This window comes from Gadus macrocephalus, chromosome 2 (assembly GCF_031168955.1).
Source record: "Gadus macrocephalus chromosome 2, ASM3116895v1".
Classification (NCBI taxonomy): domain Eukaryota; kingdom Metazoa; phylum Chordata; class Actinopteri; order Gadiformes; family Gadidae; genus Gadus; species Gadus macrocephalus.
The window spans coordinates 22557287-22577595 of record NC_082383.1 but is presented as its reverse complement, the minus strand read 5'-3'; the positions used below and the strand labels follow the sequence as shown (position 1 = coordinate 22577595).

The 20309-nt window shown below is 46.9% G+C and overlaps 2 protein-coding genes and 1 long non-coding RNA gene across 5 annotated transcripts; 2 read left to right on the top strand and 1 right to left on the bottom strand.

Moving 5' to 3' along the window:
• Positions 1-1234: 1234 nt before the first annotated feature.
• ciita (class II, major histocompatibility complex, transactivator) lies at positions 1235-10837 on the top strand. 3 transcript variants are annotated; one of them, XM_060073497.1, is made up of 12 exons: positions 1236-1342; positions 1555-1772; positions 2167-3551; positions 4215-4700; positions 5653-5820; positions 6100-6171; positions 6294-6374; positions 6520-6603; positions 7060-7143; positions 7397-7480; positions 8346-8429; positions 8934-10837. In XM_060073497.1, exons 2-12 carry the CDS (start codon positions 1593-1595, stop codon positions 9007-9009), a joined length of 2784 nt encoding a protein of 927 aa, XP_059929480.1. In that variant the 5' UTR covers positions 1236-1342; positions 1555-1592; the 3' UTR covers positions 9010-10837. The 3 variants fall into 3 exon arrangements, 2 of the variants coding, with proteins under 2 accessions (XP_059929480.1, XP_059929486.1); XM_060073503.1 differs by lacking the exon at positions 6520-6603; XR_009529364.1 differs by lacking the exons at positions 7397-7480; positions 8346-8429; positions 8934-10837 and having other exon boundaries at positions 1235-1342; positions 6520-6906; positions 6943-7085.
• A 182-nt stretch (positions 10838-11019) lies between these two features.
• Positions 11020-13831, bottom strand: dexi (Dexi homolog (mouse)). Its single transcript, XM_060074186.1, has 2 exons — positions 12790-13831; positions 11020-12571 (listed from the first exon to the last, which is right to left on the bottom strand). Exon 1 carries the CDS (start codon positions 13127-13129, stop codon positions 12857-12859), a length of 273 nt encoding a protein of 90 aa, XP_059930169.1. The 5' UTR covers positions 13130-13831; the 3' UTR covers positions 11020-12571; positions 12790-12856.
• Positions 13832-14540: 709 nt separating this feature from the next.
• On the top strand, positions 14541-20206 carry LOC132473947 (uncharacterized). Its single transcript, XR_009529513.1, has 3 exons — positions 14541-14905; positions 19498-19599; positions 19919-20206. It is a non-coding gene; the product is annotated as an uncharacterized LOC132473947 (long non-coding RNA).
• Positions 20207-20309: the final 103 nt, after the last annotated feature.

Sequence of the window (20309 nt, the reverse complement as noted above, 5' to 3'; positions counted from 1 at the left end):
ACACACACACACACACACACACACACACACACACACACACACACAGTCCAAACACATTGCTCACAAGTAACTTCTTCTTTCACCCTAGACCAAGATTCCCTCTTTGAGTTGGCCAAGAGCAACTCTGTCTCCACAGAAGTCCAAGAAACCCCAGACGCCAACAGTAAGCATCTCTTTCACTTTCGTTTCCTTCCCTTTACTTTGCTCAGCAGTGGCGTTACCGCAGAGGAAGCGCATTGTGTTAAAGGAACGGAACCCACCACCCTAGCAGGTCTTGCCGGCGGAGACGCAGTGTTTTCGGCGTCCGATCCAGAGAGTGCATCGCCTCCCTCAAGTAGCCTGCAGCTCCATCCACCCCTCCAGATGCCTCTTCAGTTCATCACCCTGGGTCACGCAGGTGGATGTCAGCGTCCCACTTTGACCATTTCTCAGCATTCCCTGATTGCCCTTGCACTGACCGGTTCGGCCGCGAGCACAACAACATACATTTTGGGTGAGTGCTTTGGTGCTGTGTGAGGAGTTGTGTATAATGTGACTCTGTGTGAACACTCTGCAGGATATATGAATACCAATATGTTAAATGGATCCTGATGGAGCTTAATTACCGCAATATTGTCTTGGCCTGGTCTTGAAGTCTGCGATGCGGAACAAATATACCTTTCAGGACTTTCATTTATTAGCGGTGTCCTGCTTATAACTGATTATAACTGCAAAGAAAACAATCTTTGTTTGATTACAAAGTTGATTCAGTGCGTCAGATAGGTTTCATGTGTCATGCTGTACTCTCGTATGTTTTAAGGTTGTTGAAACCTGTCCTTTTCATACTAATCAAAAAGGTAAAGGTATGCATGAGGCCACAGTGTTTTCTTTCTTCAACATGCATTTCCCTCCTCAGTGCCCACTGCGTCACCACCCCATGTCCCGACTCCTCCCCCCGGTGAGTACAGACGCGTGACGGTATTGAATACCACACATGGATTTTGATGACGTCAATCTGGAGCACAAACGAAAGACGTCGTAGATCTGATGCTTTGCGGCACCGCTGATAACAGGGAACCTAAACAAGTATACCACAGTACGGCAAAGTCACAGCCGTTTGAAATGTGATCTACAAGCCACGTCGGGCCTGGTTCCACCGCCGACGTACGGCGCCGACACGCAACAGCAGCATGCTGCTCTCCTTGGCCTCTGTGGATGACAGAGTGAAGGCGTGTCCCTAACACGGGTGTCCCTCTGTGTATAGCGCGCGATGCGGGGGCTCCCCTCCCCCTGGTGTCCGCTCCACAGGGGTCCATCTCAGGCGATGCGGGGGCAGGCCCGGCCCCCCAGTTCCCCCCCACTGGTGGGTCCAACATCCAGCCTCATCTCCTCTTTGGAATAAAGATGGGAGCAACGTTTCAAAGGGTTTCGTTCCAACCTGTACTTGTGTACTTATTGATTTATTACCCAGTAATAGTAGTAGAGATTGAGGATACAATATTATTGGCTTGGCAACAAATGAAATCACAGTGTGCTTGTGAAGCGAACGTCATAACCTCTGTCTTATTCTCCTAGAACGCGTTGAGGATTACATCGTTAAGGCCAAAGCTCAGATGGAGAAAACCTGCCTGCAGCTGGAGGGGGGTCTCAGCCTGCGCTCCCATCACGTGGACACGCTCCTGGTCCGGAGGGACGTCCTGCGCTTGAAGAAGAAGGGCGGCGCGTGCCTGGAGGAGCTGCTGGCCCACATGGGGGACACGGCCAGGCAGAAGGCCTCCCTCCGGCGGAGTCAGGTGAAGTCCTGGAGGATCACATGTTGAGACCGAAATGTGGCATTTATCAAATTTAAGCTTTTAAAAAACTATCTCTTTGGCACCTCAACACTATCGCTTTTTAAAATGTAACATTTTGAAGGTTTATAATTTGACATTTTTATCAGTTGCTATGTTGGGATAAGGAAGGTATAGGTGGCTTTTAGAGATAGTGTTGGTCAACGGTGGAAGGTTTCTATTGCGTTCTCAATTGTCTCCAATGTTTCAGCTCCGGGGTGTGGCTGGCAAAGTAATTAGGGCCCTGGACTGACGCACACTGACTGGCCAGGGGCCGGTCAGTGTGCGCCAGTTAGGTTGGGAACGTACGTAATCATGCCGATCAACATGTGCCTCTTTTCCTCTGTCCGTTCCTCAGATCTTTGGGAGCTCAGCTGGATCCAAACCCAACCGCTCGGTACTGGTCCTTGGCCACGCCGGGACAGGGAAGACGGCCCTGGTCCAGAGCCTGGGCCTCGACTGGTCCACTGGCTCCTTCCCCCAGTTTGACTTCTTCTTCGTGTTGGACGGTAAAGGCCTCGCTCTGACCAAGCCCGCCTTCAGTCTGCCGACCATGCTGCTGGGGGGTCTCTTCCCGGGGAGACCCCTATGCCTGGACCCCCATCAGGTCTTCAGTCGGGTCGCCGCCGCCCCCGAACGCGTCCTCGTTGTTTTTGACGGTTTCCAAGAGGCTTGGCACCTGGAATCTCTGCTGCAGCCTCTCGACAAGAGCCTCGTGGCCGACCTCCAGAAGGACTCCAGGAAGCAGGCCTTCACCGTGAGGGAGTTATACTCTGCCCTGCTCCAGAGGGCTCTGCTGCCCGGCTGCACCCTGATGATCGCGGCTCGGCCACGGGGAGCCACCGGCAATCTCCGGCGCTGGGCTGACAGTCTCTTTGAGCTCGGCGGATTCAGCCCTACAGAGGCCGACGGAGCTCTGTCCCGGTACTTCAGCGAACCGACCAGCTACGACAACGCCCTGACCCGGCTACGGAGCAGTCCGTATTTGTCCAGCCTTTGCTGGAACCCGGCCCTCTTTCGTCTGGTGTGCTTTGTGCTGGAACATTGCGACCATCGCGAGGCCCTTCCCGACACACTCAGCGGACTTTGCCATCGAGCCTTGAGACTAAAGTTGGCGCGGCAGTTTGAGGACAGGAGTAGCCACGATCCGTCGCCGGCCCCCTCGCGGGTCAAGCTCGAGAGCACCGTACCGGGGGGAAGCGGGAGTCTCAAACACGTCAAAGTTAAGAAAGTCAACCAAAAGAGGCTTACCCGCTCCTGCAACCGAGAGGCCAGGACTACAGGCGACAAAGTGAAAGAGAAGGGGACGTCAGAGCGAAAGAAGATAAAATCGAACGGCGGAAGAGACGAGGAAGGGCTGTTGGCTGAACTGAGCCGCTTGGCGTGGGAAGGGGTCCGACAGAATGACCTCGTCCTTCCTCCAGGAGGAGGCTCCGCGGCTACAGCGAGGGAGGTCGGCCTGAAGGCTGAGCTCTTCCACGCCCTCCATCTAGGGGGGAAGCCGAAGGGAGGCTCACGACAGGGGGAGGGAGGAGGGCAGGCAGGGCAGATGGAGAGTGCAGATACAGAGGGCCATGCAGGAGGGGAAGGAGGAAGAAGGGGGAGCGAAGAAAGGAAAAACCCCAGACGAAGGACGAAGAGCGATGAGGTTTTTGAGGATGTGAGTGATGGTAGCCACGTTCTGTCATGGTCGAACCCTTTCCTCCAGAGCTTCCTGGCAGGTCTTCACATATCATCCACAAGGTAAATTGGAAATTAAGAGCTCCAACGATAAAGGAGATTTGTTTGTAGGTTGTTTAAGTTAATCCATTGATATTGCTCCACAAAGACGTCAAAGTGATGGACAACAGAATCTAAACACGTGAAATAATCAACATATCACACAGGGATGTATCTAATCCACACTTATCGAATATCTTGTCCTTAACATAAATAAGATAATTACTGTACATCTCAAGGTCAGCTTATAGACTTGAAAGGACTCATAGTTCTATGGGTATGGCCTGAATCCCCACTCTGGCTGTTTTGAATAATATTTTTCTGATGCTTAATACAAACCTTGATAACCCTTAATAACATAATAAGAAGTATATTATCGATGTCAGATGTTCATCCCTTTATTTAAGTGGTTTGTGGCACATTTGCATTATTTGGATAAGGGCAAGATCCCTCTCTCCTTGTCTCCCTCGCTCTCCTTCTCTCTCTCTCTCTCTCGCTCTCCGCTCTCTCTCTCTCTTTCTCCCTCCCTCTCTCTCTCTCTCTCTCTCTCTCTCTCTCTCTCTCTCCCTCTCTCTCCCTCTCCCTCTCCCTCTCCCTCTCCCTCTCTCTCTCTCTCTCTCTCTCTCTCTCTCCCTCTCCCTCTCCCTCTCTCTCTCTCTCTCTCCCTCTGTTTTTCTGTCACCTTAGGAAGACGTCTGGACTCCTGAAGACCTTCCCCATGCAGGTCGGCCTGGGGAGGGGTCGGCGACGGACCCACAAGGAGGAACTGGACCTTGTGCAGAGGTTCGCCATCGGGACTCTCTTCCTGCGCGCCGGCGTCTCCCGGGAGTCCCCCTCCACGCAGTCCGTCCTCGTCAAGCACCTCAAGGGGCACCTGGGCCAGGCCGAGCATGGCGCCGCCCACCTGTTGGAGGTGTGCCACTGCATCTACGAGACCGGCGTCAGCCGCGCAGACACCCACTGGGGCACGCTGCTCGCCGGGGTCCTCCCAAAGGAAATGAGCTTCCGGGGAGTGAGGATGTGGCCGTCGGATGTGCACGTGGTGGGGAAGGTTCTGGAACTTGTTGGATGTGGGGTGGGAGGTGCGGGGATCTGCCTGGGACTTGAGGATACTGGGATACGGACGTCTGGGATTCTGTCGCTAGTGGGGCTCAGCAACATCGCGTCGTACAGGTATGTATACTGTTCCTGCTGGCAGTAAGAGGTCAAGGTTAGGGTTAGGGGTAGTTGCCAGAAAACGACTGAGCCTCTCGTTCTGCTCGTTCTGGCAAACAGTGCCGTTGCGTCGTTAAATGAGACATCTAACCCTTCACTGAGTCATTAGGGATGTTCTGATTATGTGAGGGGTGCAGCTTTCTTTTATCAGCTTGTGAGTCTCTTTTGCTAACTTTGAAAACCCTTCCAACATTAAGGCCATACACCCTCAGAGTTAAGGAATCCGTAAATAAGGCCCCGTCCACACGAAGCCGATTTCATGGCGAAACCGCAAAGGTCTTGTACGGTTCGGCCTTCCGTCCACACGAAGCCGGCGAATCCGCTGACCGAAACCGTAAACTTCTGAAACCACCCTCGGAGGTGGTTTCAAATCTACCCGGTTTCGTTTTGGATTCGTGTGGACGCCTGAAACCGACTGAAACCGTAAACCATGACGTCATCGCCCCACCCCTCGACCCTCTAGCCAATGACTGTTAAGCCCGCGGAGCCTCAGAACACACAACAACAAAGATGATGGCCGACTACAGGCTTGTAATCGTTCTGCAGCAGACCATGTCCCTTGTTGGGTTGCTAAGCCATTATTTATTGAGACTGTTGACTGACTGTTTGTTTGTGTTGTTAGTGGTTCGGGGGGCAGCCTTTATGCTCATGCTCGCCTCTTCTTATTTATTTTTCTTCTGGATTTCTGTAGCAGAAGCAGCGCCCCTCATGGGCCTGGCATGTGTACTACAGCGTTTCTACAGATCTACCCGGTTTCGCTTGACTCCGTCTTTACGGAGATACTCCGAAACCGGATAGATCGAAACCGGAACGGTTTCGCCCGTTTCGGCTTCGTGTGGACGGGGCCTAAATGAACGGAAACAAGCGTTAGTAAAAAAAAATGCTACTGCCCTTCTTGCCCGATGTTCAGGGCATGCACCGCGGACGTCATCTCCATGTGGGAGGAGCTGGAAGAAAAGGAGGAGCTTAAACTTAAAGGAGCCATGTCCAAATTCCAGCTGAACACAAAGGCGACCCAGGTGTGTCACGTTGATGACCTAGCACGGCTGGTCAGCATGCACAGGAGGCTGACTGACAGGTAATGTGCCACAATGATCCAAACTGCTTAATTACACACTTTTATTTTTAGTTCTCAGAGGTATTGGAGCAGGGCTCAAACACTCTCACCTACCCATCCCTGTCTACTTCGAGTTCTATAAAAAAATATCTCCAAAGGGCTTTACTGATCTCAATCTTCGTTAATGAATCAAGCCGTCCAAGCTTTGATTTGGTGGAAGGGCTTCTGAGTTCTACTATTCTCCGACACATGAAGTGATCATTTCTGTGCTTATGAAGTGAAGGCTGTGCTCTCCTTTAGCTCCAGCCAATCGGATTCGCTCCTGGCGTCCGGGGTTCCGGCAGTGAAGGAACTACACAAGCTGGAGTTTGAGTAAGAAGGCTGTGCAATCAATCAATGAAGCCATGCTTGGGATGCAGAGGTTGTCAATGCAATGAATCAAATGATGGTGCTAGTAATGATGCTGATGATGAAGGTACTCCTCCCCCCTAAAGGCTAGGTCCAGAGGATTGCACCCTGGCTCTGCCTAAGCTGTGGTCACTCCTGCCCGGCCTCAACAACCTACGCCATCTTGAGTCAGTATAAGTGTCAACACATACATTTCCCTTTGTTACTTGCGGCATTGCTGTGCATTGATGTGTGTTTCTTTGCGCTTGTGTAAGAGGATGCTTTGTGTGTTTGTGTTTGTGTGCTTTATCGCTTGCGGCCGCTCACCGGCAGTCTGGAAAAAAGTGAGCTAGGAGACGAAGGAGCGGAGGCGCTGGCTGGGGTTCTGGTTTCCCTCTCCCAACTTGAGATCCTAAAGTACGTCCCTCAACCAGGCCACACGTCCCCAGCGGTCACTTTGGCGTCAGTGATGAGCACTTGTAATTATATCTAAGAGTACACTCGTTCGACAAGGACAACTCTGTGGAGGATCGGTTTTATGATGCTTGGCGTACACTTACACGATTTCACATCCAAGTTTGAATGTCCAACATTGAGTTGGTCAATCATTGTGTGTTTGTGTCCCCACGTCTTTTTGCCGGTATTTTTGTTGTTGTTGTTGGCCCAAACAAAAATGGCGGCCGGTGGATGTTCCTTGATATTTATTATGGCAAGCCGGCGGTCTCGCCACCAGGTCGTTGCGTCCGTATCTTGCAGCCTAATGTTAAAGCATGTGCACTCGGAATCGAGCGAATCGGACTGTGAGTGGTGATCGGTACAGGTGGAATGAACTGTGACCTTGACCGAACTGAGACCATGTGTTTGTTGTTTTAGTCTATCCCAGAATGGTATTGGAGACCCAGGGATGTATGAGCTGTCTCTGGTCCTGATGAACCCAGCGTCACTGCGTTGTCTCAGGTAGACACACACACACGCTCACACTCACGCACGCACGCACGCACGCACGCACGCACGCACGCACGCACGCACGCACGCACGCACGCACGCACGCACGCACGCACGCACGCACGCACGCACGCACACACACACACACACACACACACACAGACACAGACACAGACACGCACGCACACACACCTGATCTGTCATCTGATATCTGATGTCTTGTGATGTTCTGCCGTCTGTGTGTTGCTTTGTGTTTTTCTCTCAGTCTGTACAGTAACATCATCTCCGACCTTGGTGCCCACTGGCTGGCCACAGTCCTGCCTCTGATGGTGTCCCTGACTGACCTAGAGTAAGGATCAGCTTTCATTTGACTTCTTGTGAATTATTTTGCTGCATTGACAATGTTACCCTTTATGGCACGCAAAGTATGTCTGTGCACTCTCAGACAAACACATTCCCCTTAAAATAGTGTTATTCCTGTGGCTCATTTATTTTGGAAGCTCACCCGGGACCATGTAAGTGTCTTTATTTTTGCCACGCTCCATAGCCTTGGTTTAGTATTTTGGCAGCACGACTCCTCGTCCGCAGTAGCTCTGTTCAATGCTGCGTCACACGCTGGGGGTGCCAGCATCCCACCTTCTGATGTCACATGGACGTATGCAAATGTAGAAAAAAGCCTTATTTGGGTATACAGCCGTGCCTGTGAGCTCGCCAGTGCACATCACAGCAGCCAGAAGACGCAATGATGGATACAGTGTCTGTAATTATTCACTGTTTTGTAATCAGAAGTCTGTGGGTTTCTAGAGAGCTTCTAGAGGTGGGCCACATAAGAATAATCAAAGATCCTGGCATACTAGATGAGAGCCAGGATGTGGATTTACATAAGCCATTTACTATGTCCTGTAGAGACTTTGCCTTAAAGTATAATTTTTAAGGATTTCAACCACACCCAGAATTTGACTTTAAATCACTTTAGGTAGAAGTTATAGGCAAGCAAGTGTTGTGATGTTGTCAGTTTACCTTTAGATTTAGAAGCACACAAAAGGCTTGGGTGTGAGCTTAATCTTTGTGTACACGCGTTAAAAGCCCCTCTCCAGTATTTAAAAGAACCAAAACGTCTAGTTTTGGTTCTAGTCGGCGACTCTGTCTAGTCGGCAACTCTGTTCTTGCAGATGTATTCAATAAAACCATTGGTTATAATTAAATGTTTCTAGTGTGAAGTACAACAACCTGACGGACGTCGGGGCCCAGAGCCTTGGAGCCGTCCTGAAGAAGTGTCCCTCCGTGAAGAGCCTGAGGTGAGAGTGAACCGTTCTTCATTTTTCAAGCATCAACAATGAATGTGTAGAACAATGACGTACAATCCTAGTTGTGTCTCTCCCCACCAATGAAGTCATTTGTCTTTGAAGACGACATGAAGCAATTATTTAAGAGCTATTGTTTGAGTGTAATTTGTTAAGAGGCGCAGAGCCGCCTGTCAGCTATTGGTGAGTGAAATGCGCTGTGGGAATGTCTGTTTCCAGTTTACTGCGCCTCCCTATGTTGGCTCATTTTAATAATCTTGTTTGCTTTGGCTTGCTTCTCAAAAAATTGCCTACCCTACCTTTGATCGATCACCTGGCGTGGCCGTTACATTTGCATGCCCTTATCAAAACCTGAAGGATCGAATGCCCAAAGATTATATCCTGTTTTTTTTGTTTTTTTAAAGCCGCCATGATAATACAATTGAGAGCGGCATTAAAATAAACAGGAACACAACATTGAAAGGTGCTTTCTCTCTCCCTCTGTTGTTGTTTTGCCAGGATGTGGAACACGTGTATCTCATTTGCGGTATTTGAACGACTTCAGAAACAGGACAGCAGGATTGTGTGCCATTAGAACACACCAGACATTGAACCGCTTCGATTTACCTAATGTTTGCTGTCAGCCTGGGGGTTGCACCACAAGATAACCAAAAGTGAACATTTCAAGCATTTGCATGTTTTGCACTGTGAATAGGTCAATGCACTGGCTGTATGTGAATAGAAACAGGTACTATTTGTAAGTGAACAGGTCAATGCACTAGTGTGTGAATGTGAAAAGGTCAATGCACTGTCTGTATGTGGATAGTTCTATGAACTGTGTGTAGGTGAAAAGGTCAATGCACTGTCTGGATGTTAAAGGTCCCATGGCATGGTACTTTATGGATGCTTTAATATAGTAATTAATTAGTGGGCCCCTAACACAGTATTTGAAGACGTTCCCGAAATTGTGCAGAATTACAGACACTGCCAATCGCACATTGAGCTTTCCCAAAACGGGCCATTTCGGTGTCTGTAGCTTTAATACAAATGAGGAGGAGAGAAGCGGGTCAAGGAGGAGGGTGGGGGTGTGGCCCTGAGCAGCTTTTGGCCACGGTACCTTGCATAGGTCATTATGTGAATGTGTATATGAACTGCATGTATGTGTGAGTGTGTTAGGTCGGTTGCTATAAAACCTACCTGAGTTTGACTTTAGTGTTCGAATTCAAACATTGCTTCCTCGTCTCAACACTGCAGTGTGATAATATAAATACAAAAATGCAATGGTGAGAAATACAGCCAGGGAAATTTCTTAAGGCCCGGTTATATACGGTACAAAGAGCTTGTAAACATAGTGCTGTTAAATACCACAGAGAAGATCACAGTGATCTTACTTTGGTAAGAAGTTAACAGACACTAGTTAACTACGCCTTTCGCTATTTATTCGTTTTTTGTTTTATATTAACCAGCAGCATCAAACAAGTTGTAATATCTGTGAAACACACTATCATTGAAACAAATAGAAATGGTCAGAACAATTTAATAGCAGCAGTAATTATAAGAATAATACTAAGAGTAATAGTGTGATGTGCAAAGGATTAGGGACAGGCTGCAGGCAGAACATATTGTGAGCGGTAGATAATAATGACCTTGTTTTATTAAAAGATAGCTGCACCAGTAATAGGAAGCAAGCCAAGCAGACACTTGTAGATAAATCCAACGAGTGTAAACACATGCAGTGACAGCCAACATATAAAATGATATACAGCCAAGAGAAAAGGCTTAAGGTACTGTGATATATGGTATTGATAGCTTGTCAACAGTGTGCAGTAAAATTAATGAAGATAAGATCATCTGAATGGGGGAAAAAAAAGAGATAGACACCATCTCGGCTCCAGATGAGAAGCATGCATTGTAACATGCTTTAGATTGAACTTGGTGACCTTTCAAGATCATGTTCAAAACATAATTAGAAGTGAATAGATTGGTGCACAGACCTCGAAGATCGCTGTCAAAATATACATCCTCATTTGACGTACATTGAACTACCTCAAATACCTATTAAAGGACTTGTAGTTACCATATCTAACTATGAAAAACGGGAAAGTAGTTGGCTTCATACAAAGACTACAGCATACAGTTGACCATTTTTGTAGTTGAACTATAGATGACCACATTTGATAGATCACCAATGTTGAAGCTCTGGCTATGAAGTTCTATGCACATTGGTAGTTTCACTGACTGTGTTGAATCTTTTAAATTGGTTTTGTCTGTTACAGTACCGTAAGCTGTCTTACGGTACTGTCTAATTGCAGGCAACACTGTGGTACGATGTATTTTTTGTATAAAGTGTTGTTGAAATTTGTTGTGTACTTTGCTGTATTTTGACACTTGAATAAATGCAATAAATTATTTTTTACCCATGAGGTTGCCAATATAATTGATTTCAAATGTGTTTTTCCAACATCACCTATGATCTTCGATGTAATGAATGCGTTATAACCGTCAGTCTTTAAATTAAGCATGGCCACTGGGAATGCATTGATATCAACAACGAGGACAGACAGAAGTGTGCAGCCTTTGCAACCAGTTGCGAATGAAGTACACGTTTGAAAATAAAACTTTATTGATATTCAGATACATCATTGTTGACATGGGGGGTGAATGAGTGGTTATGCTGGAGAAGTATCATTAGTGTGTACAGGGGGCTGAGGGTGACATGACGTCGATGTGATTCACAATAGCAAACCGGCAAGTGTCGTCAAAAGGGTAAAGGCAGGATATGGCAGCAAGTATAAAGTCATGTGGGTGTGACTTAAATTTGAATGATAAGGCAGGTTTCTGTGAAAACACGTCAAACCATCAGAATATTTAGATCCTCTTAAGATATGGTCCTTCCTAAAAGTGGGCTAGTCATTTTGACTTCCGGCCTCTTGAATTGCATGTGCCATACCACTGCTGCCCTACCCGATTGGCGCCCGCGTAGCAGCCTCATCTTTATATGTTCCCTGTTGAGCAGCTAAACTTGATCACAGTTGAGTTTTCTTTTGAGTATTGCTCGAAAATAAATCCTTACCACCGGCTAGTGCTTGCACAACAGGGTCTTGCTTGGTTCCACTTTGATTCCCAACAACAATGAAAATCTGGATGAAATGTTACATGCATGTGCAAAATGGCAAGAACAGAGGATTATTTTGAAAATTTAAAATATAACTTCTGGTGATAGTTGACTGACTGAGACTTTCACATAAAATCGTCGTTTGCTTAAGGCTTTGGGTTCCAAGCCATGTTTAACCTGAATTGTTACATTGTCTATTCCCCAACTGCCTGGATGCAGATTATATTGCTGTCAAATTGCCCAGTAATAAAGAGATTTGGCTTGACTTGATAAAGGGGACGGGACGAAAGTGCATATGATACTTAGGATGAAACAAACAAACTTGTAATATATTAACAAAAACATGCAAAAGAATGTGATTCAACGACGTCTTATCCACACAAAACCACAGGACAATGTGGGAAGGCACAACCCACATTGAATCGATTTAGTGTAGAATACGTCTAAAAATCACTGTTTAAATGAAACCAACAATAGATTGAACATTCAAGAAACAGATTTTCCACTTAAATCCCCACTGAAATCTGTCTGGCACTTAACAATTATTATGAAACTGATGTAAAATCAGTTGCTGTGACTTCTATTTTCCAGAAACCCCCTTCAGAAGCTATAGCACAGCACAACACAAGACAACATGAATGAAAACATATGTTTTGGGTGTCCATTGGCACATTTCAAACCATTCCCTTTCACATATCCCGTAACATCTGATGCGTGTACCGTGCTATCAAATAAGGTCCAAACTGGCCACTGCAGCTCACAGGTCACAGGTCAGAGAGGGAGCCTGCTGTGTTGGGCCACACTGTAACATATTGAATATAGAACTTTGCTAATCCCCCGCATTTGCTTTAGTTTACAAAACTAGGGCTTCTCCACGTTGAGTCTATATAATCTCCCTGGTCAGTAAGCAGTTGGGTCATACGCAGTGGTTTCGGTCGGTCACTGCTGGTCGCCAGCACACAGCAAAGTCCTCAGTCTTAACTCAGTGTCCGTCATCTGGTGGGTGATTCTTCACCCAACCCATGCATCCAGGGGAGACAACCTGCATGGACCAAAGCAAACGACTGTTAGGATGATATCATTAAAACAACTTCCTCATTAAATGACACACATTATGCAAACCATCCACAGAAGTTGTTGCAGGCCAGAGATGAAGAACATATTTTGTGATTCATATTTCCTAATTCCAAGCCATCTCCCAACATAATAGACTGCACTTATGCATGTAAATATGTCATGAGAAACACTAGTGAAGTTTACCTTTTCAATCACATTGTTCCCGTCTCTGATTCTGGCGTGTTCCGTCCCATAATCAGCCCTCCCCAATTCACTCCAGGTAACCATGATCGAACACGTCCAGCTCCGTGTCCGTGTCGTAGGGCACAGAGGCGGGATCGGATAGCACCCCTAGATCCACCAGCGCCTGGTCCATGTCCTCGGGCAGAAAAACTATGCCGACGTTCAGCACGATGTACTCCATCAGGAAGGCATAGTAGAGGATCAGGACGTTCACAAAAAACAGGCCCAGATAAAACATATATGGAAGTTCCTCGAACAGCGATTCCACCGCATCCAGACGAGCGTAGATTTGTTGGGTCATAGAAAATATAGAAATCCACGACCTGGATGCATGCGTTTTCGTGCAGAATCGACAGGGTTTAGGTATCCATTTCGGTCTAGAATAAACCCAGCCTCCCGTCTCCTAAGAAGTTTTGCCTAATGGGCCTGATCCAAAATGCACTGCTTGTATCTCTAACGTTACGTACCACGTCCACACGAACAGGTTAAGAAGTGTTGTAGCAGGAAATACCCGACTATCATCGCTAATAATATTCAACGGTTATGGTACCAGTTCGCTGCGGTCTTGGTGTTGATTTCGTGTCTTGGGGTTGCAGAATTCGCAGCTTTCCAGGTTGCTGGGTCTAAACACAATGCCGAGAAACGTTAGGAAGAAGTACGGATAATTCGTCAAAGTATTCTGAGTCAGACCCCACATATACTCGCACCTGTGCGATTATTTTAGACGATGTGTGAACAACCGAACGACGTTCAGGACGGCCTGTATTTTTGCGAAGTGCATCAAAACATTGCCCCCCCCCCACGAGTAAGGTCTCGTTGCAGGCTGTAGGACATGGACGTCCAACGTCCAAGTGCTGTCACGTGACGACAAGATGGCGGACGCGGTGAGAGTCCTTAGCTGTGTCCCTATTCCTCTACGAATAGTCAAATCTCCTATCCTTTACTTAACCTTTGTGGAAAACGTCATCGGGTCAAGGAGAGATGGAAATGTGCTTCCTTTAAAACAGGAAAAGACAGCGCTGTTTAAAATGAATTCGACTCCACTTTTCCTAACCGACGTCATTGCGCGACGGGGAGTATTGCTGACCTCTAGCGTTTCTATGGTGGAACTACAGTTTTCCGAATTTGGTCTACAACAGGGGTTCTCAAAGTTTTGACAGCTGAGGGCCAATTTAGGAACCCAAAATTTGACTGAGGGCCGCCAAAGGATAAAATATGTAGGCGGGTAACGCCGTCAGCATCCCAGTGGTGAAAAAAAACATTGCACCGTGGACCTCTGGGAGGGAGGTCAAGTGAGGTCTAAATCACAAAACTCACAAAACTCACAACACACGCACACACACACACACACACACACACACACACACACACACACACACACACACACACACACACACACACACACACACACACACACACACACACACACAAATAGTTATTGTAGGTCATTGTTACGGTTGTGTTAATATTGGAATTCATAGCACATCTGCTTCAGAAGAACCCTTCAGTATGAAGATTCTCCAACAAAGTGGAGCACCACCACTTCCTGAGATGTTATGTCATGCTGTGGAAGATAACAGTATATCAGTCAGAATTAACTTCCAAAGACTGCAATGAGAGTAGACCGTTTGTACTCGACTACATCTTAATTTTGCGTGTGTGTGTGTGTGTGTGTGTGTGTGTGTGTGTGTGTGTGTGTGTGTGGGGGGGGTATCTAGTTTGTATCTCTATTAAGTTAATCTTTGGTGTGTGTCTATTTGGTGTGTTCATCTTTATGGTGTGTATCTATATGGTGTGTATCTATGGTGTGTGTGTATTGTGGCGTCCCGCCCCCTAAACCTCGGTCCGGACGGACCCGAGGTTTCATCCAGGACGGAATATACTACCGTCATCCACCAGCCGGCGACGGAGAGCGCCCGTTGAACCCCAATCAGCGAGATGGGAGACACCTGGCTGGACAGCCAGGAAGACATTTTAAAAGGAGCACGAGGACTGACATTTGGGAGGAACGGGAGCGAGGAAGAAGGAAGTGCTCGGGTCTGTGAGCGACTAGAGGCCCACGGAGGCCCTAGAGACCGTGAGTATAATCTGTCTAAGATGTATGCAATAAATGACGAGTGCGGCTCAAACTTTGCTTGTACCTGGAACCCGGCTCATTGGGCGAGCAGGTTACCATACTATTTATATGGTGTATACCTATGGTGTGTGCGTATATATATATATATGGTTTGTATCTATCGGGTGTGTGTGCATATGGTTTGTATCTATGTTGTGTGAATCTGTGTATCTGTGGTGTGTGCGTGCATATGGTGTGAATCTATATGTGGTGTGTGTGTGTGTGTGTGTGTGTTCGGCGATGACTCCAGTTTAACCAGTGTATGAGTCTCTCTGGTCTCTTTGATGAAAGCTTCCTTCTCTCATACTCATACACACACACTAACACTCTCACTCGCGCACACAGTAAGGTGAATTGAATGAAGACTTTTTTCGTTTTGAAGTTTGAATCTAAATCAGTCAAATCAGACTCATCCCTTTAATTAAAATGAGGGAGGTCATTTAAGATCAAACACAGAGCTGAAATAGCCTCTCACTGTTACAAAGGCGACCAGAGGGTGCGGAACCTGCATTGAGTTTTACTAATTAGCTCACTAGCCGCAGCTCGCCTGCCAAGTGTTTTTCTTAATTAGTCAAGATTTTTGGCAGAGATAATTTTACACCAATGAGGACTTATTTATGAATGAATACGTTGGTTTGAGGTAGTAAATGACTTAAAATATTAGTGTCCCTTTAACTCTCATTTGAAATTTGGACCATGAGTAAACTGTTCCTTCCTTCAAAGGTCTATCTTGGATATTTAACTGCAGTTCTGTGAGTATCCCAACTTAACCATGAAGATGAACTGCAAACTGTAAGTCATTAATTTCTCATTACTCTTGGGCACATTGATGTATTTTGGCTTCCTGGTGGGTTAATCTGTTACCTGAAGGTTGATCTGAGTAGTAAGGATGTTTTATTGGTTCATGGGTTACTTAGGTGTTTGGTTTATGTTGGTTTTAATGATTTGTTAAAATGGTTACAGGCTCCAAGTTATTGTTGTAAGCTGGAGTAATGGGTTTGGTTCTGATATTTTTAGTCTTCTTTCATTCTACTCTCCTGAGCTCTGCATCTTCATCACATGAGTGTTGCTCTACTGATGAGGCGGTGGTCTGAGTGAGCAGAGGTGCATACTGGGATACAGAGCTGTCTCGAGTCTACAGTTCTGTAGACACGCCCCCTCAGGGGAAACTGAGTGTTTGAGAAACTGTCGTGTCGTCAGTTACATGGACTGGAATGTTCTTAAAGATGGAGACCGGGATTCAGAAGGAGAAACACCAGGGGGAGATGAGGGGGCTCCTCATCTCAACGACTAAAACACAACTTCAGTCTGACGCAGAGAACCATGGAACACATTCAACAGTCCCCTCCAGGCATCGTGACTCCTCAGGAACAGTTTCATTTCCAAGAAGGTCTTATTTGGGGCCATCCCCATATGGATCCTGCTCCTCAAGAGCCACACCCCTCCACTGGGTGGTCTACTGAACAGATGATCTCCTTCCTGTCCTCAGGCTGACTAAAGCTGCACCGTTTGCATCTGTGAAGGCCCCTCATTCAGGAAACCAATGGACTACAAAAACATGACTTCAGAGATGTTGAATCAACCTGGGACACATTTTGGAGACGCCAAGCATAATCCATCACCAATGTGGGACGCCACTGAAGAATGCTGTACATAATTTACGTCTCTGGAGACATTGGTTGTTCTGTGCTGGGTGCCCTGGCAGGAGAGCTGGGGTTGGATGATGGAATGTTATTTGCTATGAGGTTTTTACCCTGCATGATTGTTTGGCCTTTTATGGCTCAGTGGTGTGTGTTTGGGTTTGACATGAGATGGAAGATTTTTGAGCATCTCTAGGGTTCTACTGTGTGTGTGTCTCCCACTCACACCTGGCATGGGGTTCTACGTGCCTGTCCTGGGTCCTGTGTGTGTGTGTGCGTGTGTGTCCGGCTTGCTTTGACAGTGATAATGTTCATACGGGGGTCTGTGTGATTGGCGTGGGGTATTGGAATGGTCAACTAAATCATACCTGATGGACGGCCACACGTTTACTTAAGGGCCTCCAGTAGACATGAAGAGCCCTGAGCGATGCTCCGGAGCGAGATCCAACACACTGGGCAGGAAGGAGAGTGTCCAACTCAAGTGTAAAAGGATGCAAGCGGCGTGTTCAGATCAGTGACTTCAAACTAGGACTACACCAATCGGGATCAATGGAGGATGGACACCAAAAGGAATTCCACAAGGAGAGTCTGACGTTGGAAAGGGACCTAAATGGATGTTCAAGATGACTTCAGACCTGTAATGAGACGGCTCTTCCTACCTGGCTGGATTGATGGAGAGCCCTGTGGATCTTGTCTTGCTCTCAGTTGCACGTCTTCTCAGGCTGAACTGTAATTGTTTCGGACAGGACTAGCTGAACGATTGGTTCCCTTAAATCAGAACCAACCCGGGAACTCCAGCTAGTGCGCTCTTCGAGCTGAAGTTGTGCTCTTCAGCTGAGGAGGAAAGGAAACCTTCACTGGGGCTTCAAGGTGTAAAGAGGAGAATGTTTCAAAGTGTTCCATGGTACTCTGATGAAGACCGTTGTTGTGTTCCACTGGCGGCGAGGAAGAACCCACACATCTTCCTCTTGGCCTTTCTCCTCTGAGAATCCTGGCGCCATCTTGAAGGATATTCCAGCTCATGTAACTGATGTCACGACAGATTCTCAAACACTTCGTTTCTCCCGAGGGGCGTGTCTATGGAACTGAAGACTTCAGACAGCACTGTATCCCAGCATGCATCTCTGCTCACTCAGACCACACCCCCATGAGTAGGATGCAACACTCTAGTGATGGAGATGTAGAGTTTTATAAATAACGAGGGAGCAGACTAAGGTGATTGGAACACAATGGAATGTCAAGTCTGTACATTTTTAAGCCATGAAGATGGTTGGATAGTTCAGGAATTGGGCTTCTTTTTATTATGGGCAGTCCTTTCACTCAGATGCCCACTTCTCACTGGAGCTGTACATGTGTTGGCTGGCATGATTCGCTGTTGGTGATGAGGCGGTCAGGGTGACGTTGCAGGGCTATGGTCGGCTCTGTGAGCTCAACGTTTAGATTTGCTCTGAATGGTTTGTACCCTGAATAATCGAGATAATTGTAAAATGTAGACACGGATTTGTATTGAATGATTCCCGGTTTTTAGGTTTAAGGTTGTTGTGGGACGTACATGGTAGTTTGGTTATTCGTATGGTTTTGAGTGATATAACTTGTACACACTGGGTGCATAATAATGTAAAGGTACACTGAATAGTATTAATGACCAACAGCAACAAACAGATCTCCTCAAGGTAAGTCTGTTGGCTGTATTTTAATGAAGACCATCGCTGGACTTCAGGATCTTCCTCCGTTCAGCTCAAGGTGAGGCGCTGGTTATGTTTTTTTCTTTGGTTGGTTCCGGCCGGAATGTTCGTATTCCAGTCGGACGGTTTGTGCTTCCCGCCGTGGAAGGTTCTGAGTGCGGTCACTTGATTTAGTCCCAATGGTTAGCATAGAACGTTGTAGTCTTGACAACCACAAGAAACCACCTGGCAGTTAGTTTGACGGGAGTCCCCTGAGGGAATCAACGTTCTTGATTGTATTTGAGTAACCTCGAGCCGTTGCCAACGGAATTTTTTTTTTCAGTCGGTTTCCATTGGGAATTGTTGCCCCTATCTTAAACAACTAAAGTTTGATATTAAATACATACTGAGACGTACGTCGTACAATATGTTGATAATTTCCGATGGTTGCGCCGTACTTTTAACCACGATGACTTTGCGGGACTCTCACTGCGTACGAAACGGCGTTCTACTTGCGGGCCCATTTTTGACATCAGGGAAGTCTGAAAATCATTTCAAGGTGGAAGATAATTTGACATTTCTTGAACGGAACCCAGCACCTGAATATGGCTGAGTATATTTGATTTTATATCGATACTGCTTAGTGTTCTTTTATTACTTCAGCTTTTGTACGTTCTAAATATCTGCTGTCATTAATTGCCACAGAAGTTAAACCCTACCCAATGGAATGATGTTAACCAACGACTTTGGTGCAGAGTTACCAACTGGATAATATCAAAGCTAAAATAATGGCCGTCATTCCCACATGTTGCAGTAGAAGATACTCTAGAACTGTACAAGGTTAAAAAGGTAACATGTAGTTTGTCCCAAGGTGTCCGCCTCCTCACCCAGAGCAAGACCTCCTCCTCACCCAGAGCCAGACCTCCACCTCCTCACCCAGAGCCAGACCTCCACCTCCTCACCCAGAGCCAGACCTCCACCTCCGGTCAGAAGTCCTCCAGAACAGGTCAGTGCTCTGGTGTGTGAGTAGAGTCTTCTCAGATAGGTTTCAATGCATGGCCTGAACCACTTCTTTAAACTTGTGGACTGCTCTGTCTTCATTCCCAAAAACGGGATGCTCATGTCTGGTCTGAAGTCTTTTCTAGCCTTGAGTTATGAAATAATAGTTCAATTAATTGTGTAACTTGGTTTCGGATGAGTCAAATAAGTTTATTGTTGGGCAAATGCTGATATAATCCTGCTGCTGTAGCTGAAAGGCGAGGCTGAGAGGCTGGGGTCCGGAGGCTTGTGGTGCCAGGGTGGACCGGAGACTGAGGCTGGAGACCAGGGGCCTGCAGCACCGGACCAGAGGGTAACCATCACCAAGCTCATCTGAAACACTAAAATCCACGGTAGTTTAGGTCTGGTTTTGATCATCTTATGACTTTAAATCTGTGCCAAGCTGTGAGTTAATTCATACGGGGGTTATGCAAGAGTCATATGAGCCATTAATGTTACTAGTGCTGCTATGACCGTAGTGGATGAATTGCTGAACGCGACAATCTGCAGACGTTGACTAATTTAAGTGTTTAAATTTGTCTTCCATTTTTACAAGTGAACCTCAGATGCAGGAGGTGGGTTGTGTTGCGTCCCCAGATGATTTACTGTTGAGACCAACTGTTTGTAACCAGACCAGGAATCCATGGCTGAAGGAGCTGATGGAGGAGCCGTGCTGAAGGAGCTGATGGAGGAGCTGATGGAGGAGCCGTGCGGAAGGAGCTGATGGAGGAGCCGTGCGGAAGGCCCTGCCTGGTGGAGGACGTCTGTCGTGGGGTAGATGGAGCTTGACTCTGAAGTGATCATCACACTCACGGCCACTTCTCGTAGAATACTGCTACCACAAACTACCGGCGGTTGTACCATATATACCAGAGGACTACATCTGTTTTACCACATGTTGAAGCAAGACTTCCGCTGTTTGTTCCAGACCAGGACTCTGTCTGAGGTGAGCTTTTTTGTATTTACTTGCATGGTTGACTTAAAGGGCAAAATACAGCTGTTACTTTGACAAGCGTTAACCAA